This window comes from Lagenorhynchus albirostris, chromosome 9 (assembly GCF_949774975.1).
Source record: "Lagenorhynchus albirostris chromosome 9, mLagAlb1.1, whole genome shotgun sequence".
NCBI classification, from domain to species: domain Eukaryota; kingdom Metazoa; phylum Chordata; class Mammalia; order Artiodactyla; family Delphinidae; genus Lagenorhynchus; species Lagenorhynchus albirostris.
Window position 1 is genome coordinate 22,530,966 of NC_083103.1, and position 27,405 is coordinate 22,558,370.

A 27,405-nucleotide genomic window follows, 5' to 3' on the forward strand; every position below is an offset into this window, starting at 1 on the left:
TCGAAACAAATGGAAAATAGAAAGTCTCAGCAAAGGAACACAAGATGTAAAGAAGAACCAAAAGGAAATTTCAGAACTGAAAAATATAGTAACCAAAGTAAAAACAAGTCACATTGTATGGGCTCGAAAGTAGATTGAAGATAACAGAGGAAAAAGTAAACCTGACAAAAGAGTAATAGAAATTATCCAATCTGGATAATAAAAAGAAAAAAGATTGATTAAAAAATGAACAGAGTTTCAGGGACCTAAAATTGTTATCAGAATCCCACAAGAAAAAGAGAAAGAGGATTGATTGTAAATCAACTATATTTCAATTTAAAAAAAGAGAGAGAGAATAGTTGAAAATGTACTAAGTACGGCAAAAGACAAAACCCTACAGATTCAAAGAGAACCCTAAACAGGATAAACAAAGAAATCCACGTACCCAGACACATTGTCATCTAAGTGGTAAAAACTAAAAACAAAACAAAACAAATCTTCAAAGCAGCCAGATAAAAGTGGTGTATTCTCTAAGGGAAAACAGTTTAAAATAACTGCAAATTTCTCACTGGAAACAAGAGAAGCCAGGGGAAGTGGCACAACATTTTTAAAGTGCTTTAAAGAAAAGAACTGCCACCCCAGAATTCTACATGCAGTGAACATATCCTTTAGGAAAGCAGGTGAAATAAAGACACTCTCAGATGAAGGAAAATTAAGAGAATTTGTTGCCAGCAGACCTGCTTTAAAAGAATTGCTAAAGGAAGTTCTTCAGACAGAAGGAAAATGATACCAGAAAAAAACCTGGAACATCAGGAACGAAGGAAGAGCAACCAAAATGGTAAATATCCGGGTAAATATAATAGACGAATCTTCTCCTCTGGAGTTCTTTTAAACATACTTGAAAAGTTAAAGCAAACATTAAAACATTGTCTTTTGGGATTTTTTTTTTTAAGATTTTTTTTCTTTTTTTTTTGCGGTACGCGGGCCTCTCACTGTTGTGGCCTCTCCCATTGCGGAGCACAGGCTCCGGACGTGCAGGCTCAGCGGCCATGGCTCACGGGCCCATCCTCGCCGCGGCATGTGGGATCTTCCCGGACCGGGGCACGAACGCGTGTCCCCTGCATCGGCAGGTGGACTCTCAACCACTGCGCCACCAGGGAAGCCCATCTTTTGGGATTTTTAAAGCATGAAGATGTACTATTTAAGACAACTATAATACAGAGAGATCCATAGAGTGATAAGGTTTCTACAATCCACTTGAAGTGATGCAATACTGATTCAAAGTCATCTGTGAGAAGATTGACTGCCTGATCCACACATTATAAAGCTCCCTTTCAATTTCTCATCTAATGGTTTTAGCAGCCATTTGATGATCCATTTCTTCATTAGGGGTTATAAAATAGACATACTCTAATTCTCTCATTCTTCTATTAGCTGGTATTCTTCAATAAAAAAAACTTTTCTAAGTCAGCTATTTAATTACTCAGAAGTGTAATTCATATATGAAAGGGAGGATAAATGCTTGATTCTTTCCTTTTATTTACCAGTTTTCAGAACAGTGAGTTAGAACCACTCTTTTCAAATGGCAGATATGCCAGAGGAAAATGCTGGCTTAATACTCATTGGCTTAATTTAGAGTGAATATAATTTACGCATTTAGACAATTAAAGACCAATATCCAAACATTTAATCATACAGGGTTCTTAATTATGGCAAACAGTACACAGGATGACACAACCATTTAGAACGTACATACTGTAATGCATCACACTTGCTTTTATTGCCATTGAATTACTCTCTAGTACATATGTATGGTGATACATATAAAATCCCCCCCTTCCGTGATAAGATCCCTATGGACAGTACTTAGTACCACACTAAGCACTTTTCAGACATTATCTCATCTAACCCTCACAACAAACCAGAAAGCAGGCTGTCAGTACCTCCATTCTAGAGAAAACCACTGTGCAAGGAGATTATGTTAGAAGCCCAACTGGTGCTTCCCTAGGGCAGAACACAAATCTGAGGCCAGACCCCAGCTCCAGAGTCATTTTGCTCAGTCAGGCCCCTACCCTGTTAGTGATATGCACCCTCCTCGCTAGGCTGGGGTTCAGCCCCTCTACTTACTAACCATTCAGCAATCTAGCAGCTCTGCCATATCTCTGCCATTTGAGACCCAGAAGGTGAGATAAGGCAACAGGAGAATGCATACAGTAGAGTTATAAACTCTCTGTGTCCCTCTTGGGACAGTACAGCAATGATTGTTCCCTGGAAAGACATAAAAGAACATAGGAGATAGTCACTCTCCTCCTCAAGGACTTAAAATAGAACCAACAGGGTAAGGGAAAATCAGTTTATCAAAACAATCCCTGAAGTCATTAAAACTTACGCTTCGAAAAAATTTAATAACATGAGAAAATGGTCACAATAAAGAGGACACCTCAATTAAACATATTAGAGAAGATAGATGATAGGTAGACAGATAGGGTAGGGGGGATGACTATCACAAAATAACCCACATATTAACAGCATTGCCTTCTAGGCATTTTTGCTTTCCTCTTTATACTTTTCTATATTTTGCAAGTTCTTTACAATAATCAGAAGAGAAAAGGGTTATTAAAATATATAAGTGCAGAAGGTAAATGCGTAAGTTTGTCAAGAGCCAACTACAGTTAGAAAGGCTCCAGCAGTCTAAACATTGAAGGGGAAAAGAAAAAGAATAAACTAAGCAGTGACCAGACGAACCAGAAGCAGGTACAAAGCGAATTGCTGGGGGAGCTGGAACAGCGTGAAAGGCAGGAAAGGGACACCTGAAGGTCACTGAAACTGCTGAGTGTGGATTTGGACACAGAGATGCTGCCAAGCAAGGCACCAGTATATCCAGGCCAAGGAGTAGTGAGGTGAGCTTCAACACCAAGACTGCTAAGAGGCAGGAGGGGTAGAGAGAACAAGAGGAGGTGTGTGTGTGTGTCTGTCTGTCTGTGTGTTGATACCATGGAATATTACATACCAGGTAAAAGGAATCAGGTGGTCACAAGTCAAGGAACACTTTAGCTTTCTATACTATTTGGATTTTTTTCCAGGAGCATATTCTTTTTTCTTTTTTTAACATCTTTATTGGAGTATAATTGCTTTACAATGTTGTGTTAGTTTCTGCTGTATAACAAGGTGAATCAGCTATACATATACATATATCCCCATATCCCCTCCTTGCGTCTCCCTCCCAACCTCCCTATCCCACCCTTCTAGGTGGTCACAAAGCACAGAGCTGATCTCCCTGTGCTATGCGGCTGCTTCCCACTAGCTATCAATTTTACATTTGGTAGTGTATATATGTCCATGCCACTCTCTCACTTCATCCCAGCTTCCCCCCACCCCATGTCCTCAAGTCCATTCTCTACATCTGCACCTTTATTCCTGTCCTGCCCCTAAGTTCTTCAGCACCTTTTTTTTTTAGATTCCATATATATGTGTTAGCATATGGTATTTGTTCTTTTTCTTTCTGACTTACTTCACTCTGTATGACAGACTCTAGGTCCATCCACCTCACTACAAATAACTCAATTTCGTTTCTTTTTATGGCTAAGTAATATTCCATTGTGTATATGTGCCACTTCTTTATCCACTCATCTGTCGATGGACACTTAGGTTGCTTCCATATCCTGCCTATTGTAAATAGAGCTGCAATGAACATTATGGTAAATGACTTTTTGAATTATGGTTTTCTCAGGGTATATGCCCAGTAGTGGAAATGCTGGGTTGTTTGGTAGTTCTATTTTTAGTTTTTTAAGGAACCTCCATACTGTTCTCCATAGTGGCTGTATCAATTTACATTCCCACCAACAGTGCGAGAGGGTTCCCTTTTCTCCACACCCTCTTCAGCATTTATTGTTTGTAGATTTTCTGATGATGGCCATTCTGACTGGAGCGAGGCGATACCTCATTGTGGTTTTGATTTGCATTTCTCTAATGATTAGTGATGTTGAGCATCCTTTCATGTGTTTGTTGGCAATTTGTATACCTTCTTTGGAGAAATGTCTATTTAGGTCTTCTGTCCATTTTTGGATTGGGTTGTTTGTTTTTTCCATATTGAGCTGCATGAGCTGCTTGTAAATTTTGGAGATTAATCCTTTGTCAGTTGCTTCGTTTGTAAATATATTCTCCCATTCTGACGGTTCTCTTTTCATCTTGTTTATGGTTTCCTTTGCTGTGCAAAAGCTTTTAAGTTTTTTTTAAGTTAGGTCTCATTTGTTTATTTTTGTTTTTATTTTCATTTCTCTAGGAGGTGGGTCAAGAAGGATCTTGCTGTGATTTATGTCATAGAGTGTTCTGCCTATGCTTTCCTCTAAGAGTTTTATAGTGTCTGGCCTTACATTTAGGTCTTTAATCCATTTTGAGTTTATTTTTTGTGTATGGTGTTAGGGAGTGTTCTAATTTCATTCTTTTACATATAGCTGTCCAGTTTTCCCAGCAACACTTATTGAAGAAGCTGTCTTTTCTCCAATGGATATTCTTGCCTCCTTTATCAAAGATAAGGTGACCATATGTGCATGGGTTTATCTCTGGGCTTTCTATCCTGTTCCATTGATTTGTATTTCTGTTTTTGTGCCAGGACCATACTGTCTTGATTACTATAGGTTTATAGTATAGTCTGAAGTCAGGGAGCCTGATTCCTCCAGCTCCGTTTTTCTTCTCAAGATTGCTTTTGGCTATTCAGGGTCTTTTCTGTTTCCATACAAATTGTGACATTTTTTGTTCTAGTTCTGTGAAAAATGCTATTGGTAGTTTGATAGGGATTGCACTGAATCTGTAGAGTGCTTTGGGTAGTAGAGTCATTTTCACAATGTTGATTTTTCCAATTCAAGAACATGGTATATCTCTCCATCAGTTTGTATCATCTTTAATTTCTTTCACCAGTGTCCTGTAGTTGTCTGCATACAGGTCTTTTGTCTCCTTAGGTAGGTTTATTTCTAGGTATTTTATTATTTTTGTTGCAATGGTAAATGGGAGTCTTTCCTTAATTTCTCTTTCAGATTTTTCATCATTACTGTATAAGAATGCAAGAGATTTCTGTGCATTAATTTTGTATCCTGCTACTTTACCAAATTCATTGATTAGCTCTAGTAGTTTTCTGGTAGCATCTTTAGGAATCTCTATGTATAGTATCATGTCAACTGCAAACAGTTACAGTTTTACTTCTTCTTTTCCGATTTGGATTCCTTTTATTTCTTTTTCTTCTCTGATTGCTGGGGCTAAAACTTCCAAAACTAATTGAATAATAGCCATGAGACTGGGCAACCTTGTCTTGTTCCTGATCTTAGTGGAAACGGTTTCAGTTTTTCACCATTGAGAACAATGTTGGCTGTGGGTTTGTCATATATGGCCTGTATTATGTTGAGGTAAGGTCCCTCCATGCCGACTTTCTGGAGGGTTTTTATCATAAATGGGTGTTGAATTTTGTCAAAAGCTTTTCCTGCATCTACTGAGATTACCATATGGTTTTCATCATTCAATTTGTTAATATGGTGTATCACATTGATTGATTTGCATATAATAAAGAATTCTTGCATTCCTGGGATAAACCCCACTTGATCAAGATGTACGATCCTTTCCATGTGCTCTTGGATTCTGTTCGCTAGTATTTTGTTGAGGATTTTTGCATCTATGTTCATCAGTGATATTGGCCTGTAGTTTTTTTGTGACATCTTTGTCTGGTTTTGGTATCAGGGTGATGGCGGCCTCGTAGAATGAGTTTGGGAGTGTTCATCCCTCTGCTATATTTTGGAAGAGTTTGAGAAGAACAGGTGTTAGCTCTTCTCTAAATGTTTGATAGAATTCGCCTGTGAAGCCATCTGGTCCTGGGCTTTTGTTTGTTGCAAGATTTTTAATCACAGTCTCAATTTCAGTGCTTGTGATTGGTCTGTTTATATTTTCTATTTCTTCCTGGTTCAGTTTTGGAAGGTTGTGCTCTTCTAAGAATTTGTCCATTTCTTCCAGGTTGCCCATTTTATTGGCATATAGTTGCCTGTAGTAATCTCTCATGATCCTTTGTATTTCTGCAGTGTCAGTTGTTACTTCTCCTGTTTCTTTTCTAATTCTATTGATTTGAGTCTTCTCCCTCTTTTGCTTGATGAGTCTGACTAATGTTTTATCAATTTTGTTTATCTTCTCAAAGAATCAGCTTTTCATTTTATTGATCTTTGCTACTGTTTCCTTCATTTCTTTTTCATTTATTTCTGATCTGTTCTTTATGATTACTTTCCTTCTGCTAACTTTGGGGTTTTTTTTTTGTTCTTCTTTCTCTAATTGCTTTAGGTGTAAGATTAGGTTGTTTATTTGAGATGTTTCTTGTTTCTTGAGGTACGATTGTATTGCTATAAACTTCCCTCTTAGAACTGCTTTTGCTACATCCCATAGGTTTCGGATCATCGTGTTTTCACTGTCATTTGTTTCTAGGTATTTTTTGATTTCCTCTTTGATTTCTTCAGTGATCTCCTGGTTATTTAGTAGTGTATTGTTTAGCCTCCCTGTGTTTGTATTTTTTACAGTTTTTCTCCTGTAATTGATATCTAGTCTTATAGTGTTGTGGTCAGGAAAGATACTTGATATGATTTCAATTTTCTTAAATTTGCCAAGGCTTGATTTGTGACCCAACATATCCTGGAGAATGTTCCACGAGCACTTGAGAAGAAAGTGTATTCTATTGTTTTTGGATGGAATGTCCTTTAAATATCAATTAAGTCCATCTTGTTTAATGCATCATTTAAAGCTTGTGTTTCCTTATTTATTTTCATTTTGGATGATCTGTCCATTGGTGAAAGTGGGGTGTTAAAGTCCCCTACTATGAATGTGTTACTGTCTATTTCCCCTTTCATGTGTTAGTATTTGCCTTATGTATTGATGTGCTCCTGTGTTGGGTGCATAAATATTTACAATTGTTATATCTTCTTCTTGGATTGCTCCCTTGATCATTATGTAGTGTCCTTCTTTGTCTCTTGTAATCGTCTTTATTTTAAAGTCTATTTTGTCTGATATGAGAATTGCTACTCCAGCTTTCTTCTGTTTTCCATCTGCATGGAGTATCTTTTTCCATCCCCTCACTTTCAGTCTGTATGTGTCCCTTGGTCTGAAGTTGGTCTCTTGTAGATAGCATATATACGGGTCTTGTTTTTGTATCCATTCAGCCAGTCTATGTCTTTTGGTTGGAGCATTTAATCCATTTACATATAAGGCAATTATTGATATTTATGTTCCTATTACCATTTTCTTAATTGCTTTGGGTTTGTTATTGTAGGTCTTTTCCTTCTCTTGTGTTTTCTGCCTAGAGAAGTTCCTTTAGCATTTGTTGTAAAGCTGGTTTGGTGGTGCTGAATTCTCTTAGATTTGCTTGCCTGTAAAGGTTTTAATTTCTCCATAGAATCTGAATAAGATCCTTGCTGGGTAATCTTCATTGTAGGTTTTTCCCTTTCATCACTTTCAATATGTCCTGCCACTCCCTTCTGGCTTACAGAGTTTTTACTGAAAGATCAGCTGTTAACCTTATGGGGATTCCCTTGTATGTTATTTGTTGCTTTTCCCTTGCTGCTTTTAATATTTTTTCTTTGTACTTAATTTTTGATAGTTTGAGTAATATGTGTCTTGGTGTGTTTCTCCTTGGATTTATCCTGTATGGGACTCTGTGCTTCCAGGACTAGATTGACTATTTCCTTTCCTATATTCTGGAAGTTTTCAACTATAATCCCTTCAAATATTTTCTCAGTCCTTTCTTCTTCTGGGACCCCTATAATTCGAATGTTGGTGCGTTTAATGTTGTCCCAGAGGTCTCTGAGGCTGTCCTCAATTCTTTTCATTCCTTTCTCTTTATTCTCCTCTGCAGTAGTTATTTCCACTATATTATCTTCCAGGTCACTTCTCCATTCTTCTGCCTCAGTTATTCTGCTATTGATTCCTTCTGGAGAACTTTTAATTTCATTTATTGTGTTGCTCATCATTGTTTGTTTGCTCTTTAGTTCTTCTAGGTCCTTGTTAAATGTTTTTTGCATTTTCTCCATTCTATTTCCAAGATTTTGGATCATCTTTACTATCATTACTCTGAATCCTTTTTCAGGTAGACTGCCTATTTCCTCTTCATTTGTTTGGTCTGGTGTTTGTTTATGTTTTTACTTTGCTCCTTCATCTGCTGCATATTTCTCTGTCTTCTCATTTTGCTTAACCTACTGTGTTTGGGGTCTCCTTTTCACAGGTTGCAGGTTTGTAGTTCCTGTCGTTTTTGTTGTCTGCCCCCAGTTGGTTCAGTGGGTTGTGTAGGCTTCCGGGTGGAGGGGACTGGTGATTGTGTTCTGGTGGATGAGGCTGGATCCTGTTTTTCTGGTGGGCAGGACCGCGTCCACTGGTATGTTTTTGGGGTGTCTGTGAACTTATGATTTTAGGCAGCCTCTCTGCTAATGGGTGGGGCTGTGTTCCTGTCTTGCTAGTTGTTTGGCATAGGGTGTCCAGCACTGGAGCTTGCTGGTCGTTGAGTGGAGCTGGGTCTTAGCGTTGAGATGGAGATCTCTGGGAGAGCTCTTGCCAGTTGATATTACGTGAGGCTAGGAAGTCTCTGGTGGTCCAGTGTCCTGAACTCGGCTCTCCCACCTCAGAGTGGCCGGCGTGACACCCGGCTGGAGAACCAAGGCCCTGTCAGCCACACGGCTTACATGTAAATGGGTTAAATTCTCCAATCGAAAGGCACAGAGTGGCCGGCCTTCTGCACTCCACTCAGTCCTCCAGCCAGTTGTTGTCCTCTGTGCCTGGTGGATATGAAGAGCCTGTTTTGGATCCAGGTCCAGCGGCATTCCTTAGCGTCTAGAAGAAGCAGCCGACGCCCCCATCCTCCCCTATCCCCGCTGCAACTCATGATCCTGGAGCTCCCAAGGCTCCGCCCCTCATGCTACTCACAGTGCTCGAGCATATTCTTTTTTAAACATTGATGTATAGTTGATTTCCAATGTTGTGTTAGTTTCATATGTACAGCAAAGTGATTCACAGTTATGCACACACATATATTTTCTTTTTCGTATTCTTTTCCATTATGGTTTATTACAAGGTATTGAATATAGTTCCCTGTGCTATCCACTAGGACCTTGTTGTTTATCTTTTTTATATATAGTAGTTTGTATCTGTTTATCCCATACTCCTAATTTACTCCTCCCTCCACCCTTTTTTCCCTTTGGTAACCATAAATTGGTTTTCTATGTCTGTGAGTCCATTTCCGTTTTGTAAATAAGTTCACTTGTGTCATATTTTAGATTCCACAAATAAGTGATATCATATGGTATTTGTCTTTCTCTGTCTGACTTACTTCACTTAGAGTGATAATCTCCAGGTCCATCCATGTTGCTGCAAATGGCATTACTGCATTCTTTTTAATGGCTGAGTAACAGTCCATTGTTTATATGTATCACATCTTCTTTATTCATTCATCTGTCAATGGACATTTAGGTTGCTTCCACGTCCTGGCTATTGTAAATAGTGCTGCTATGAACGCTGGGGTGCATGTGTCTTTTCGAATTAGAGGTTTCTCCGGATATATGCCCAGGAGTGGGATTGTTGGATCACACGGCAACTTCCAAGAGCATATTCTTATAGTATGTATATAATTAATATATAAACATCTTTCTTTAAAGAATTCAAAATGAGAAGGAAAGCAAGCACCTAAACGTGGGGTGCTGAGTGGCAGGGTCAATCAGATGAGCGTCTGAATGAGCCTAGAACTGGCTCTGCAGCTGATAAGCTATGTGACTCTGGATGAGTCCGTTGACCGCTCATACTTCAGGTCCTTATGTGTCGATGGGGATAACACGCTTACATTTCCAGAGCCATCATCAGAACTGAAAACAAAGTATGCCCCAGGCCCAGTGTACTTAGCAAAGGCCCTGATAAATGGTAGCTGAGCATCTACACAATCACACAAGAAGTAAGCAGTAACAAATAGATTCCAGTAAGCAGTAACAAATAGTAACAAATAGAGAAAAGGCCCAAGCCTGGGGGTGTAAGAGGCACACAGATGAGAGCAGCCAGGATGGAAGGTCCGCTGGTGGGAATGAACAGGGGAGCGTGGTACGCAGGCCCCGGTACTTACTGCAGTTCTCTTCGTCGCTGCCGTCGGGACAATCCTCAAACCCGTTACACCGGAAGCGGCCAATGATGCAGTGGATGCCGCTGGTGCAGGGGAAGAAGGTCGGGCCACATTTCGATTTAGCCTTGGCTGCAGGAGGACAAACGAGACAAACAACGAGACGTCAGGAGGGTAAGTTTTCTGACCACCACATACCCATCCCGCTGACTCAGAGTGTGCAACTGGGGCCTTTTACATCTACCTTGAAGTGCCCAAAGTTTCTTACCACCAGCACCCACCTCCAATACCCAGCCAGACTAGAAGCCCACATGTGTCATCCTCCAGGAAGGGAGTGGCTCATCCACTGCCACCAAGGTCCCAAATAGGCCAAACCCAGCCTCCACACCAGCAGGGCTCAAGAGGCCTGAGGCCGCCATCCTTAGGAAGCCTTGCTTGCAAAGTTGGCCCTCGCCTGGCTGGCATCTGGGAAATTGGATGTCGGGAAGGTCTGCATCATTCCCTCCTGAGGACGGCTCACTGTGCCCAAACTATCCATGCAAACAGTGCATTTATGCTGAACACCTGCCTTTCTTCTGAGAGTTTGGGATTTGGGTACATGTTGGGCAGAGGGTGCCTGCATGACCAGCTCTCAGTAAAAACCCTGGGCACTGAGCCTCTAATGAGCTTCCCTGGGAGAAAGCATTTCACACGTTATGTCACATTTGTTGCTGGGGGAATGAAGGGCCTCCTGTGTGACTGCACTGGGCAAGGACTCTGGAAGCCTGGACTTGTTTTCCTCTGACTTCACTCCGTCACCTCTTCCCTCTGTTCGTTTTGCTTTGTATCCTTTCACTGTAATCAATCATAGCTGTGGGTATGACTGTATGCTGAGTTCTACGATTCCTTCTAGTAAATCACTGAAACTGAAGGTGGTCTTGGGAACCCCTGACAAAGACGGGTGTGCTTCTTTTCCTCATTTCACAGAAACGCTCTGAAGAGGTAAAGTGACTTGCCCAGGGTTACACGGCTAGAAAACATGGTGCTGGGGTGAGGCCCCCAGTACTCAGAGTCCAGAAGCCACGCTCAACTGTACTGCCTCTCTGCCAGAGGCTGTCACTTCTCACAACAGAAGCCAGAACCCTGCTCAGAGAAACCCTTCTTCCACTCCTGCTATACAAAGACTTTTAACAGAACTGCTGTAACTCAAGCTTGATTGATGTCCTGCTAACCAAACAGCCCTGTGGGGTAATGTACTTTCCTGTTAATGGTGCTGGCGGCTCTGGCTTGTGATTCTAAGGTGTGATGGGATCTATTGCTGTATCCCAGGTAGCAGGCCCCACCTAGCATCCCTTTTGTCTCCTGTCTTAGAGGCAGGACCCATGGTCCTCAAGAAGGAAGGGGTTATTTCTTTGGAACGAACAGGCAGTAGATTACCTTCATATTCTTGTCATCAGTATAACGTGCCAACTTTGGGAACAGCTGATACACTATCAACAGGGATTTTAAGCCTGGGACGTGGCTAGATTTAAAAAACCCACATGGCTTTGTTTTAACCTGAAAGTACTCTAATGGTGCTGGTGTGCTCTTCACAATGCACAAACTTGGGAGAGAGTGTCCTGTGTTCAAATTGTGGCTCTAATCTTTATGACCTTGGGCAAGTTTCTAAATACAACTGAGCCTCAGTTTCCTCATTGGTAAACTGGAGGTAATATCTATCTCATATGGCCCAGGGAAGGATTCAGTGTGATAATCTATATAAAATGCTTGGCACAGAGCATGGCATACAGTAGATGCTCAATTAATGGTAAAACTTATGCTACTTATCATCATCATCATCACATCACTAGGCTTATAGAACTTTAAAATTGATCCTTGGGCTGCTAAATTTCTTTTTCTGATTACCCAAGTTTAAAAAGCTCATTATGGAAGATCTCCATGAACTGATAGGAAGTGATCTCCAGGACATACTGTTAAGCAAAAAAAGCAAAGTGCAAAAGAGTATCTACCGTACTTTACCCCTCCATATAGCAAAAGAAGGGGATCTAAGAAAACATACATGTACTTGTTCATCTATGCAAAAGAAATATAGGAAGGATAAACCAGAAACCAAAGAGACTGGTTACCTACAGGGGGTGGGTAAGAAAAGGTTGGAAAGAATAGGGAAATGCGAATGGAACAAGGTAGCAGGGATGAGAAGGGTGCGCACTTCTCTGACTCTATTTGTATAGCTCTGACTCTTAGAACCATGATAATATTTCACATACCCAAAATGTAAACAATTAAAATCAAACCCATGTGCGTGTGCATGTGTGTGTTGGGGGCAGGGCTCAGAATGAAATATAAACAGCAACAAATGAACATAACTTACAGATGAATAACAGCACCACACTGAAGGAGGTGGGGAAGAAAAGAAGTAGCCCACGTAACTCTGGTAAACATTATTTTGCCTGGATTCTATAAGGCTAAAGAAAAAAAGAACTGTTCACAAGTACTCTAGTTATATTTGTTTCTCACAGGGGTATGAATCAGCAATTCTGAAACTGCCTTTTGTGTAGTACTAGGGTTGAACAAATAGGTAAGTATATTACAGATAATAAGAGCAAGGTTTCTCACTATCAGAGGAAGAAATCACAAATAAAGAGAGTGAGAAGATGAAAATGAACCCCGAGGCTTTGGACTGGAATTGAAGGCATCAATATGAACTCAAGATTTGTAAACACAGATAGATGGATAGATGGATGGATGGATGGATAGATCGACAGATAGAAATACAGATCTGTGTGTGTGCATGGGTTAGTGTACGTACATACATTTCCTAGCTCATCTGCTAAGAAAGACTAGAAGCAGTACACCCCAATAGCAATAAGCACAGCCAGCGCCTAGATCCTGGTTTCTAAATTCTATGATCCAATAAAGAGAACCAGGGCTCCCTGGAGAAGTGGCTCATTCCTGGGGGAAAATACAAGATGAACCTGGAGTGTCTTGTGTTGCCAGAAAGTGAAGAAGTGCTTAAAATACGATGGAGGCATGTCCATAGGACACAGGAGTCAACCTGCAGGGGCTCCCAACGGCCAAAGCTAGAACAATTTGAGCAACAAAACGAACAACAGTAGTATTGGATTGTAACCCAGAGATCTGTTGGACCCATAATTGTTGAATAAATACATAAATGAGGGAGAAGAAGTCCAATTAATAAACACAGAAGAGATGTAGGAAATAGAAAGTCCCCAGTAAGCAGACGCCATGGCAATAACTGTCACAGGTAAGAGCCAGGGATGGATGCTCAAAGCAGAGGACCGGGCATCCTTGCTCCCGTCACCCTTTCAGGGCTCAGGGCAGAAAAGCTACCTATAGGCTTTGACATCTAACCTGAGAGCGTTTCCCTGTAAACTCAACGCGTCACTCCTCCATTCAAAACGTCTCTGCCCTCCCAACACTTTAGAAAAGCCCACAGCCGCCATCACAGCATCGTGCCACTCCGGCGGAGCCCCTCTAATTTCATGCCTACCTACTCTCCGTGCTCTGGCTAACACTGGCCTCCCAGCTCCTCCTCAAGCCCATCAGGCACAGTCCTGCCTCGGGACCTTTGCAGCCTGTGGTTCCCTCTGCTTGGACTGTCTTTCTCCCAGAGGTCGGCATGGTTCACTCCGCTACTTTATTGAGGTCTCCTTAAGCAGTGCACTCTCTACAGTAGAAACCTCGCTCCCTACCCTCAGGCACTCTAGCCCTTACTGTTTCTTTCTTTTCCTTCCTAGGATAGATGTCACTGGCTTTGTGCAGAGCTTTGATGCACACACACTCACTTGAATACTTTCATTCACCATTCTTGAAGGAGCTGCAACTGTGTGGTGCCTACCACGGTACCTAATCAATACTGCCGAATACACAAATTAGCCCATAAAAGGCGAGAGTGGGGCTGGGTAATCACAGCTAGCACTCACTGAATGCTTAGCATGGGCTGAGCATCGTGCTCTATTTTACAGATATCATCTCATTTCCTCCTCCCAAAAACCCATTTTACAGCAAAGATAACAGGTCCAGAAGTGAAGGCGCCTGACACAGCTGAAAAAGAGTCAAGGCTCACACTTCACTTCTTGACTCACCTACTCTACTGCCTCCTTCGACACTTCTAAGGCCCAGCCCAGCTCCAAGGACTGGACTTTATGAGACAAAGAAAGAGGAAAGAGAATAAGGGTAATTATAAATGCATCAGCTACCATTCAATTGACCAGCTCTTTGGCCTCGGCCCTGCACCCTCTTCAGGAATCACTAACGAGACTCCCTGCCTTGCCGGGGATGCTCAGCTGCCGTCTCTGTCGGGCAGCCTGTCCTGTTATGATTTACATCTGCACCAGCACACACCTGCTCAGGCAACGGTGGGGCAGATCACAGACGGCCTGCTGAGCGCCTGGCAGAGGCTCAGAGAGAAGCCCACCGCTGGCAAGCAGCTCCCTGTCTGCACGAGCCCCCGTGGGCCCCGGGGGGCTTCCCGGACAAAGTCTGGATTGCCCCCAGCCCGCCGCAATTTCCACGAAGGGGAGATTCCAGCATGAAACTCAGCAGCCCCTGGCAGAAGCAGAAGACCAACTCTGAGTCTAAAACTGCCCTGACAAAGGCAGGCAGGGCGACTCCATCCCACTGAGCACTTGAATCCACCGCTCTTCAAGGACCTGCTCCGTGAACTTTTCAAAGCAGCAGCTCTCACCAGCAGCGAGACAGGGCTCAGGGCTCTCCTGGGGGTTGGTTTATTTCCTGATCTGAGTCCTCCCCTTCCTTTTAGAGCCCGAATGCCACAGTTCTGGATTTCACGGATCAGTAAAATAAAACATTTTTTAAAACTAGATGGGAGTGGAGGAAGGACTAACACAATTGTCGACTTTTTTTTTTTTTTTTTTAACCAGCAAGGACATAAATCTGCAATAACCTCTACTCACTATCGCCCTAAACAAAAACGCAGGAAGGCCAAAGCCCTCAGAGCAGCATTTGGGGATCATGTCAGAATGAGAGCGGAACCAAGAGATGTTCCCGTGTCACCAGGTTGTGATGCCCTCATAACAAAGACCCCATCTTCCTACGCATAACATCTGGGGCCCAGCAGGTAGGCCACACAGCTTCACTCAATAACTGAGTCTCAGGACTCACAGATGAAAAACTGAGGCCCGAGGAGGTAATTTGGGACTTGCCCAAAGTCACTTAGTTAATTTAGGGTCAGACTGGTCTGTAATCCAGTCCTCATGCCCCTGCGTCTACCCTCTTTCAACTACACCTATGCTTTAGGTGGAGTGCTATAGGGTCACATCCTGCCAAACCCCTCATCAGGGACCAGATTCAAGAGAGACCCCAAGGAAAGGGCTCAGACCCCCTGTCTGCATGGTCAGAACTTCCCAAGCCTTGGACAGAAATGCTCTTCACCAGGCAGCATGCCTGTTCCTCCCAATCTGCTCAGGCAGGGCACAGGGTTGCCCACTGGGCCTGGAGGATGACAGATACCTCAGCGCAGGTCTGCCATCGACAGCTGCTGGTCCAGACTCTCCCATAGTGTTGACACAAAAGAGCTGGACAGAGTCTGAACGCCAGAGCCTCCCTGCTCAGGCAGAACAGCCAGGAGCTCAGCTCATCAGACCTGCGGCATCTCTCAGCCTGCAGCAACAGCTCCAGCCACAGCCGCAGGGATTCAGGGTCTCTCTTGCAGACCTCTGGGATGGCCCAAAGGAGCCACGGTCACAACTTCTACCTCCTGCTCCCCTCTGATTCCTGCTCCAGGATCCTGCCCGTGTGTGCCCGAGACAGCCCACAGAACCAGAAGCAGGAGCCTCCGGCTACTCTGCCAAATTAGCATCCTTGCTCTGTAAACTCAAGACATAGCGCACCGTGAAAAATTCCAACGATGAGAAACGGACACAGGCAATGCAAAAATTACCCCACGTTGCCGCCACCCAGGGAAATCCACTGGGGCCATTTTGGTCAACATGCTCCAGAAGCACGGTCCCTCAAACTATAGCATGCGAACGGACAGCCCTAGGACCACGTTAAAATGCAGTAGGTCTAGAATGGAGCCTGGGATTCTGCATTCCTAACACACTCCCAGGCAATGACGATGCTGCTGGTTCCAAGCACTTCACTTCCAAGTGGCAGAGGACCATGATCTTGTTTGTTGCTCTACCTCCAATACCCTGAAAAGTGCCTGGTACATAGGTTACTCAATAATTACTAACTGAATTAATAAATAGAAATCTAGGCATACAGTTTTGCTTAAATGCACCTGAATAAAATACTATGCTATTCTGAAACCGGCTTTTGTCACTTAACCATATACTGTGACAACTTTTCATGTCGATAACTACAGGTCCATACCATCACTTTTTTTTTTTTTTTTTTGCGGTACGCGGGCCTCTCACTGTGTGGCCTCTCCTGTTGCGGAGCACAGGCTCCGGACGCGCAGGCTCAGCGGCCATGGCTCACGCGCCCAGCTGCTCCGCGGCATGTGGGATCCTCCCAGACCGGGGCACGAACCCGTGTCCCCTGCATCGGCAGGCGGGCTGTCAGCCACTGCACCGTCAGGGAAGCCCCATACCATCACTTTTAATAGCTAAGGGTAACTTTACTGCATCTTATGTACCTACAAGTCCCATTACTGATGGACATTTGGGATGTTTTCAATAAACGATGCACGTGCAGATGCATACATTATTTTCCCCACTTGAACAAAATCTCTTTAAGATAAAACAGCTAGGTCAAAGGATATGCATATTTGCTATTTTGGCATCTTTTTGATCATCAAGTGCCTCCTTCCTGAGGAAGTGGTACTGTCTTCTGGCCACAGATGACTACGGAAAAGCCTCCAGCCCAGGACGGTCCGAGGAGGGCTGATTCTCCCCTGCTGGTGATGACGTTCCTAGAAGCAGGCTGAGAACACCCCCCGGTTCCTCTGCGTGTGTGTTCCTTTGGTCCTTCACTGCTGCTGGTGCTCTATTATGCTCCATCTGTCTCTGTCTCTCTTCATTTTTACATGTGTATTTCATTACTTCACAGAGTAGGCGACATTCCTATCCAGTCAAGGAAACCATGACTCTTTTTTTCTCTTTCTAAGTTGGCACTGGGCGCAGAGCATCAGCCTTGGCTGGAGCTGGTTTCCCTGGGGTACAATAATCACGGGCTAATGCAAAGTGTCCCTCCTTCCGGGAGCTGCTCCTTGAGCTGACTTTCCCAGACTGCACTCTCCCCTCTGTCTAAGGGACCTGACAAACGACAGTTTCTCGCTCCACGGACCGTCCCGCTTACCAATATTTCTCCAGAATTTCCCATCTTGTAAAGCACTGTTTCATGAAGGGCAGGCCAGTGATCCACCTACAGCAGAATCCCCAGGGATGCTTGTAAAATGCAGACTCCTGGGCCGCTCCCCTAGGGGAATCTGCATCTTTATTAAGCCCACGGTGAATTCCAATGAACATTAAAGTGTGAACACCCTTCTTGGGCAGATTCCACCTATGTCTATGCCCAGAGAGTAAGGGACCTCATCATTCCTTTGTTCCTGATGTTGCCACTGCACAGACCAGCTGCCACTCCAAGAATTCTGGCTACAGGGCCAGTGTGGGACCTGCTCTGACCATCATTCCCTCGAGTCAAGTCTAACCCATCCCAGATGGTGTACTTACCACGAGAAGAATACCCACAACAAAACCACAGGCCTCTCCATGCTCTTTCCCTATTTCAACAGTTTCTCTGTTCTTCCTCCGATCGTGTGCAAGATACAAAATAACTCAGCTTTACGTAAAAAGCTGTGGGCTCATATTCAAATGGTTGCTGTCCCAGCAATCAGACCCTTTTAAAACTAAAACTCTTAACCGGGTCTGTCCACTTTTTAAGGATTTACACTTTACCTGTGCACAGTACAAAATAGGGTTCAAGGGGCCAACATTTGTTTTACTGCCCCTTCTTGGCAAAGAACAAAATATTTCTGAGCATCCTACTATCTGTCAGGCCCCGAGTCAGTTGTGTGGTGATTCAACCGCGCTCCCTAACTGATAGGGAGGACGCAGGCTGATAAAGGAGCCTCTGCATGCAGTGCCATGAGTGCTCTGATGGGGGAGCTAGAGTACACCTCATCTCAAATTGGGGAGGAGGCTGATGTCAGAAAAGCCTTCTCAAAGGAAAGTTAGCCTCAGCAGAGACGCCATACACATAGCTCAGGTGCAAATCAATGGACGCTTAGGCAGTCTGAGGCCTTGCTCATTTAGTTATTCATTCCACTAATATTAATCCACCAACTCTGTCATACCTCAAAGAACGAGGATACAAACGAGACAGCTATGCCATGGATGAACCTTCGGTGCTGGTGGGATTGCGGAGAGAAGGCTGTTCCAAGCAGAGGGAACAGCATGTGCAAAGGCCTGGAGGCGGGAACAATGTGGTAATGGAAGAAATGCAAGGGGGTCAGTATGAACTTGCTTCTCGTATCAGTAAAAGTACCCAGTATCGTTTCTTTAATTAAAAAAATGTAAAACCCTATTTCTCATAAGAAATGTGCTACGAGCTAGGTAGCATTCCACTCATATTAAAGTTGTGGGAATTAAAGTATAAATTAGAAAAAACATCAAATTATAAAATTCACATAATTTGAATCATCGTGCACATCCCCGACCCCCAAAGTGAATATCACATGCGGCCATCACTGGCTAAAAACTTTACAGAACATAACGGATCTGAAATTGCTACTGTAGTCAGTCCCCTGGTTCATTTTGTAAAAAGTCAAACTGGTTCCTTTTAAAAGTCAAAGATGACTTCATGGTTGGGGGCAAGAAAGCAAAAAGAGCCTTATAAAAATAACAGACTTTTTAAAAAGCAGCATATCCCTGGATTCTCTAAGAAGTCTGGGAGGGAAAGAAACAGGCCTTTCATTGTGGTCCAAATGCAGATGACAAACAGCCCGGCAAGCCAAATCCAGGCCTGGGAATCCAAGCCTCTGCAAATTCATTATTTTTGCTTGAGCAAAAAAGCCCTTTGCCTGTTCCAGCAGTTCACCTCCACATGACTACGGGAGTGGACTCCACCAGTTCACTGATCAAATATTGCAGTGTATGATTCTGAAAATGTCATCTTGGCTGTTTCAGAGATACACACTGGGGAGTGAAGAGAGCAAAAGACCACATGCTAACTGGAATATAAATATAGAAAGAAGGCATCTAGTTGAAACAGCTCTGCGAGAAAATTCAAGCAGAAAATTCTTTCTAAACATCTCCTCTTTTATAATAAGAATAGGAGGCCTAGAGCCTTTGGGCTAAGAGGTAAGAAGGGTTTCGGGTAGAGAACATTTCCACTGGGTTTCTACCCCAGTTCTGCCACATGACAGCTGAGACCTTGGACAAGTCACTTAAACTCCACTGGCCTCAGTATCCCCATCTGTAAAGGGGGCATAAAGACAGCACAGACTTCAACGTGAGATTTTACATGCAGAGAATACAGCATAATGTTTGACATCTAGTAGGAATCCGGTAATATTCTCCTGTCCCCAACACGATTCACAGTTCTACAAACTGCTCTTCTTCACATATATGGACGGTCCTGAGAAAAATGAAGTGGAAACCAATGAAATGTTTATGCTATCTAAGGCCTTACTGTTTTGGCTTTTTTTTAAGATTTTCAATTTTTTTTTTAAATAAATCAATTTATTTATTTTGGCTGCGTTGGGTCTTCGTGGCTGTGCATGGGCTTTCTCTAGTTGCGGCAAGCAGGAGTTACTCTTTGTTGCAGAGCGCGGGCTTCTCATTGTGGTGGCTTCTCTTGTTGCAGAGCACAGGCTCTAGGTGCACGGGCTTCAGTAGTTGTGGCACACGGGCTCAGTAGTTGTGGCTCGTGGGCTCTAGAGCACAGGCTCAGTAGTTGTGGCACACGGGCTTAGTTGCTCCGCAGCATGTGGGATCTTCCTGGACCAGGGCTCGAACCCGTGTCCCCTGCATTGGCAGGCGGATTCTTAACCACTGTGCCCCAGGCCTTACTCTTCAGTTACTGGTTCCATTAACGTTACTTCTCAGAGTCTCTTTACAGCACACACAGGACCGAGTGTGGGGTTAACATAACTTCTGCTCGCAAGAAGCCCCACTAAGGGACACCAGGCCCAGAGGAAGGGGAAAAAAGGACAATAAATGGATAATTGCAATAAGATACAAGAACTATATAAGCTGTATAAACATTTACCTTTCAACACTCTATTATATAGTTAATGCAGGGTTGCATGTCAGCCTGCCTGGGTTCAAATACTGAACCAAGTGCTTTGGGACCACTTACTGGCTATGTGATGTACTGAAAGTTACTTCACCTCTCTGTGCCTCCATTTCCTTAGCAGGAAACGGTGATATGAACAGTACCTCCCTTGTTGGTTTGCTCTGGGGATTAAATGAGACAAGATAATAATTGCTTAGGACTTTCTCTGAAACCCACTATTACCTATGATAGTTCATACTGTACTAGCTACTATCATATATATTACATATTAGCTACTACTATTTGATATTATACTATAAATACGGTAGTATATAGTATTTAGTGTTAGATAGTATTATAGAGTATTATCACACAGTATTAGTTATTATTATTAAAGTTATTAGTTACTATTATTATTTTCAAACAGTTTCTGCCCAGCAGCGCATGCTCAATCAATATGTGGGTGATGGACACACACCACACTATATATAAAACAGATAAACAACGAAGACCTACTATAAGGCACGGGGAACTATATTCCAATATCTTATAATAACCTATAAGGGAAAAGAATCTGAAAAAGAATATACATACATATATACATATAACTGAATCACTTTGCTGTACACCTGAAACATTGTGAATCAACTACATTTTAATAAAAAAAAAAATACGTGGGGGATGGCCAGAGTGCGAGACAAACTTTAAAAAAGAGCACAGCCCATGCAGCCTGGGAGACCAGGGCACACGGTACAACGCAGTGCTATTTTATTTGGGTATGAAGAATCAGGAGAAGTGTGTGGCTGAAAAACAAAAGGAAAGGCATTCCAGGCAAAATGAATGATGTGAACTGTGACAGCGTGTGGTTTATACAGAGACCTGGGAGAAGTTAGGGTATGCAGAACACAGAATGTGGCAGAAGGTAAGGCTGAAAGAGAGACAGGCAGGAGTTTGGACACTTATCCTGGGAGCCAGCAGACATCTATAAAAAAAGTGGCATGTGAGATTTGTTTTTTATAAAGAAAATTTTTATGGACTCACAAGGATATTACGAGGCTCTGTAAGTCAAGGAAATATCCTCCTCACTCCCAAAAAGCCCTGGAAGAACGAAAGAGAGCCAAGTCTACAATATTCTTTGGGCTTTTAGGGGAAAAAGTCACTATAAGTGATCAGGGGATTCAAAGTGCCTGCCACTGCCGTTTAAATAATCTTATTTAAAATGACAGTAAAATGGAAAACAAGTTAGCAAGTTGGGGATTAGGACATTATTTTATAACCTTAAGGTTTATTCAGGTTACTTATTCTGGCTATGTGTAACGCACGTACATATGTGTGTGAAGGTACATTTGTTTGTGTGCTTAGGTACTGGAATGCAAATTCCAGAGGACATATAAGCAGGAAACCAAGACATCCCCAACTGATTCTCCTAGAGACAAATGTTGAGAGGAAAAAACCCTCTAAAATGGTAATAAATAAATGTGGGTCAGATAACTTAGCCTCCAGAGGCCTTTCAGTGCTTGGAAGAAAACCTTCCTGACAAGGGATCGGAGTCCCTGGGATTAAGAACAGATGTGGGAACAGACACAGATAGAACAGAATGGTTTCCACCTTAAAAAGAATACTTCAAAAAAGGCATCAGCAGCTCTATGAAAGGTGATATCCAAGGGACAACTCCTAAGAAATGAAAAGAAAATGTAAAAAGGAAAAAAAAAGTCAGGGGATGGGAGAATCAAAGATAGTTTTCAGTCTGAATAAAAACGAATAATGAAGAATCCATTCTACACCACCTTCCATCTTGCTGGGCGATGAGGGTCATCTTTGCCTAAAGAAGGTTTTACTTTTCAGAGCCTTCACCCTTGCCTGCTCTCTGGGCCCCTGACAAACTGTGAGGTTTCCCTTCTTAAAACACCCTCATTTCTGTGCATATGCTTTACCTTCAGACTTGTGAAGAGAAAGCTCATTTCTGATTAGCTTCCAAGAAATGCCTGACAGTCCTTCTTACTTGCCCCTCCTCTCCCCACATATCCACAGCTACAGAGCAACCTTGGAACTCAGAGTCTGTCTCCTTAATTGTTGCTACAGCACCTGCAGAGAGCCCCAGAGCAAGGCCTATGATGTGAGGATTAAACACGGTGATACCCACAGATAACAGGACTTTTATTCAGAGAAGGCAGGCGTAACCCTTTGTTGGGTGGTGTCAACAGGGCACAGACAGAGAGGTGGCCTCTAGCTGCTCTGACAGGCTGACCTCTGTCATGAGGTAACCTGAAAACAACTGTTTCCAAAATAACAGTACTTAACCCACCACAAATCTTGCTCCAGGAAAGGTTTTCACCGAGGCATCCAGAGGTTTCTATGATGCTTTCAACACCAGTCAGAGGAATCACATAATCCCATGGATATCATCTCTTGGTAGCCCTGGGCTGACTTTAAAGACAAAACATCAATCCTCAGCTTCTAATTTATCTTCAAAGAGCAGGGACACTCAATCCTGACTGCACATTAGAATAATCCAGGAGGGTTTAAAAAACAAAACGACCCCAAATCAAGAGAGCTGGAGTGACAATACTCATATCAGACAAATAAATAGAATTTAAGACAAAAAATGTTCCTAAAGACAAAGAAATGGTCAAACTATCAGGAAGACATAATATATGCACCTAAAAACAGAGCCGCAAAATACATGAAACAAGAACTGACAGGGCTTCCCTGGTGGCGCAGTGGTTGAGAGTCCGCCTGCCGATGCAGGGGACACGGGTTCATGCCCCGTTCCGGGAAGATCCCACATGCCGCGGAGCGGCTGCGCCCGTGAGCCATGGCCGCTGAGCCCGGGCGTCCGGAGCCTGTGCTCCGCAACGGGAGAGGCCACAGCGGTGAGAGGCCCGCGTACTGCCAAAAAAAAAGACCTGACAGAATTGAAAGGAGAAACAGACGTTTAAATAATAAGAGTTGGAGACTTTCAATACCCCATTTTCAAGAATGGATAGAATAACAATACTGAGGATCAACAAGGAAACAGGAGGCACGAACGACACTGAATACACTGAGACCTCAGACTTCACCACAGAACTCTCCACCCGACAACGCAGAACACACTTCTCCTCAGGGGCACATGAAACATCCTCCAGGGAATCCCAACTGTGAGGCCACAGAACACACCTCACTACACTTAACAGGAGTGAAATCATACCACGCGCGCTGTCCAGTCACAATGGAATGAAATTAGAAATCAATAACAGAAGGTTTCTTCTGGGGGCGATGAAAATGTTCTAAAATTAGATCTTGGCAATGAGTGGCACAGCTCTCTGAATACCACTAAATAAAGAAACAAAACTTCCTAAGAACTCCTGAAATCTAGGAGGGTTGGTGACATCAGAGATGGAAGAGTTGCTCTTTTCCAGGAAGGTACGAAATTGGCCAAATTCCTCCCTGGCTCTTCTGCTCTGCTCCCCAGGCAACGTGTGGCAATACTGGGGGAGATGGACCAGGGGGAGATGAGTACTACAGGCATCTAGTAGGCAGAGCAGGGACGCTGCTAAACATCCTAAAATACACAGGACAGCCCTCCCAACAAATAAATAATTATCTGGCCCCCAAACGTCAATAGTTTCAAGGTGGAAGACCCCTATGCTAGGCAAAGGTCAATACTCTTGAATTTTTGCCTCTTCTGATTTAAAGAAAGAAAAAACCCTATACTAATAGTAAAGGATAAAGGATTAGGAATCAGACCTGGATCCACATCCTGGTTCCACCCCTTCCCAGAACCGTGACCTTGGGCATTATCCTGGACTTTAACTCCCTCATCTGTAAAATGGGATGATGAAATGACCTTACAATGTGGTTGTGAGGATTCAGTGAGAAGCTGCCTGGCACCAGTAAGGTTAAGGGCTTTCATTACTATAATTACTGTTTTTTGTTAAAGCCCCAAAGTGGCTTAGTACCAAGAAATGGGTGACTGGGTCATTTTAAAATAGGGTTAAAAATAAATGGTTATGAAGAACCTAGGGGCAGGACAGGAATAAAGACTCAGACGTAGAGAATGGACTTGAGGACACGCGGAGGGGGAAGGGTAAACTGGGGCGAAGTGAGAGAGTGGCATGGACTTGTATACACTACCAAATGTAAAACAGATAGCTAGTGGGAAGCAGCCGCGTAGCACAGGGAGATCAGCTTGGTGCTTTGTGACCTAGAGGGGTGGGATAGGGAGGGTGGGAGGGAGACGCAAGAGGAAGGAGACATGGGGATATGTGTATATGTATAGCTGATTCACTTTGTTATAAAGCAGAAACTTACACACCATTGTAAAGCAATTATATTCCAATAAAGATGTTAGAAAGAAATAAATAAAATAAAATAGGGTTATTTTCTCCAGCAACAATTAGTATGTAAACTGGGACATTTTATGAGCTAATAAGCCATTGAGACATAACAGTTGACATTCCTCACTACTATAGTATACACCAGCCAAAGCAGGACTGGCTAAATACCCTGTTTCCATAGTAATAAAAAGTTCCTGGGAACCTGACTCATTTTCTTTCCAGTAAATGCTTTCTATTTGTCAGGCTAGACTTTATATACAAGCCCACTGCACAGTGGTGGAGTCTCTTCCACCTACTAGACCTAATATCTTTCTGCCGCTCAAAAACCAATTTACTGTAGTGGAAACAGCCACCAAAAACAGGACAAGCTAATAGCCTGTCATTTGCTGTGCATCTCTGTAATGGAGCCCACCAGTTAGTAGTGGAAAGGAGTGACTTGATAAGACAGATTAAACCACTCAGTGCCTTCCATCACCTCCGCTAGGCCAGGGACCAGCACGAGATTCCCTCATAAGTGAGGGAAGAAGATAAGAAAATAACACTAAATGCTTACTGTGTGCCCTGGGCTTTCGTGGACTTTACTCCAGCTCCACTCCACCAAAAAACATGAGGCAGGAATGATTACCAACACTGTACAGAGAACACTGAGAATCAGGCAGACTAAGTAACTTGTCCAGGGAAACGCTTTCCACATATGTTTGTTTGTTTTTGCTCCATCTCAATTCTTAGATTGAGTTGGCTTAGGAAAGGAAATCAGTTAAAAATGAGGAAAATGGGATATTGTGGAGGAAAACAGAAGAAAAGAAGGTAATAGACAGAACGCGTTCCATAAAGTATCATACAATTATGAGCAACAGGGCTCAAATTTTAGTATGAGTTTCCTAGTGGCCAAAACAATGAAGGAAACAAGATCGGTGGTGAGTGTGGAGAGAAGGGTCCAGAACATTAAAAGCTAACCATTCATGAGAAAAGAGATTTTGGGTGCTCTCTCCTCATAACCCAGACATCAGTGAGTCACAAAAATGAGACAGTCACAACACCCGAGGCCAGATAAGACAAAATTCCAGTCCTGCAAAGGCTGCCCTACCATCACGCACTCAGGAAGAATGGGTGTGAATGCATCATCCTTATTCCACATTCATTTCCTCAACAAGCAGTGTGGTGGAGTGATGAAGAGTGATTAAGATTCTGGAGTCAGACTCCTTAAGTTCAAATCCCAGCTGGGCCACTTTCTAGCTACAAGATCTTTCACCAGTTACATAAATTTCTGGTGCCTCAGTTTCCTCACCTATAAAATGGAGATGATGTGGGGATTCAACGTAAATCCCTTAGAGCAATTCTTAAGCTCCTCTGTATAAGCTATTACTATTGTTCCTACTCCCATCTCAGTTTATCGATACCTGATTATGTGCCAGGCGTTGTTCTAAGCACGGATGGACGCAGCCCTACACCAGGCAGGGGAGCTCTAACAAACAAACAGCAAAACCAGATGGTGCTATAGGAAGATGTAAGGCAGTGTGATAGGAGTGACTGCCTGGGTCGTTGGGGTCATCAGGAAAGGAATATCTGAGGCAGAAGCAATTACAGTGACGTCTCAATGACAAGAAGAAGCCACAGAGCGGCCGAGGCAGAGAGAACTTCTCAAGGATACCCCGAAGACCGGAAAAGAACCCGGAACCGGAAGAAGGTCAGAAGGGTGGAGCCGGGGCAGAGTGCTGCGGGGACGGAGGTGCAATGAGTGGGAGGAAGCAGGAGCCAGGTCAGGGAGGGCTTCCCCAGCCTGGCTAAGGGGTTGGGGTTTGATTCCAAGTGTGATGGGAAGTGTCACAGGGGAGTGATCTTATTTGATGTATCTTTGTAAATGATCACCCAGCTGCCTGGTGGAAAATGGATTGAGGCTGTGAAGGCCAAGGCAGGAGGACCACCCTAGGGGTGACAGGAGTGCCTCGGGCTACTGTGGGAGTGGGGAAGATGGAGAGCCGTGAACAGAACCAGAAGCTTCTAGACCAGGATGTCTCAACCTCGGCACTGTTGACATTTGGGCTGGAGAATTTTTTGCAGGGGGTGCTGTCCTCTGCACTGTCGGATGTCTCACAGCATCCCTGACCTCCACCCACCAGATGCCAGGAGCAATCCCAGTTGTGACAACCAAAAACACCCCCAAGACATCGACCCTGGGGTTCAAAATCACCCTGGTTGAGATCCACCGCTTTAGAGGCAGAGCTGACAGGGCTTGCTGATAGACTAGGTTAGGGAGACGGGGCCGCTGGTAAAAGAGGGGCCCCAAGGGTGACTTCTAAGTTTTTGTCCATAACGAGGTAAGATAATCTCACACACTCTGAGGGTTTGCCCTCCACGCCACGGGGCCTGCTCTTGATTTCACTGTCACTCGAACACTCATTCATTCTACAATGAGCATCACAGGCCATGGCGAGTGTCGGCCGTACCCAATGCCAGGGATGCAGCCGTGACTGAAAGGGTCTGATGAGGACACAGACATACAAGCAAGTCCGGTCAGTACAGGAGGTCTCATGCATCAGAGGAACCCCTGAGACTGGGCAGAAGCAGGAAGGAAAGCACGGCCCTTCGCTCCCGGGGGAGCTCCTTGGGGGCTCCAAGGCTGTGAAGGGAAGAGCATGTGCAAAGGCACAGGGGTGTGAGAAGGGAGGTGGGGAGGAGTGTAGGAGGGCAGGAAGGGTCAGGCCAGAGACACTTCAGAGTCTCACTTGATTCCACGGGCGATCTGGGAACTGCTGGAGGCTGCTGGTATTATTCACATTCCTTATTCCTAACGATGAAAGCAGACTCAAA

The 27,405-nt window shown here is 43.6% G+C and overlaps 1 protein-coding gene across 2 annotated transcripts in view; it reads right to left on the bottom strand.

The window, feature by feature from the left end:
* The window catches only part of LDLRAD3 (low density lipoprotein receptor class A domain containing 3), a 256,617-nt gene that overhangs the window by 127,677 nt on the left and 101,535 nt on the right, over positions 1 to 27,405 (bottom strand). For both annotated transcript variants that reach the window (XM_060157730.1, XM_060157729.1), the window contains exon 3: positions 10,100 to 10,225. In XM_060157730.1, the coding sequence (XP_060013713.1) occupies positions 10,100 to 10,225 (126 nt within the window). The remainder of the gene's footprint in view (positions 1 to 10,099; positions 10,226 to 27,405) is intronic.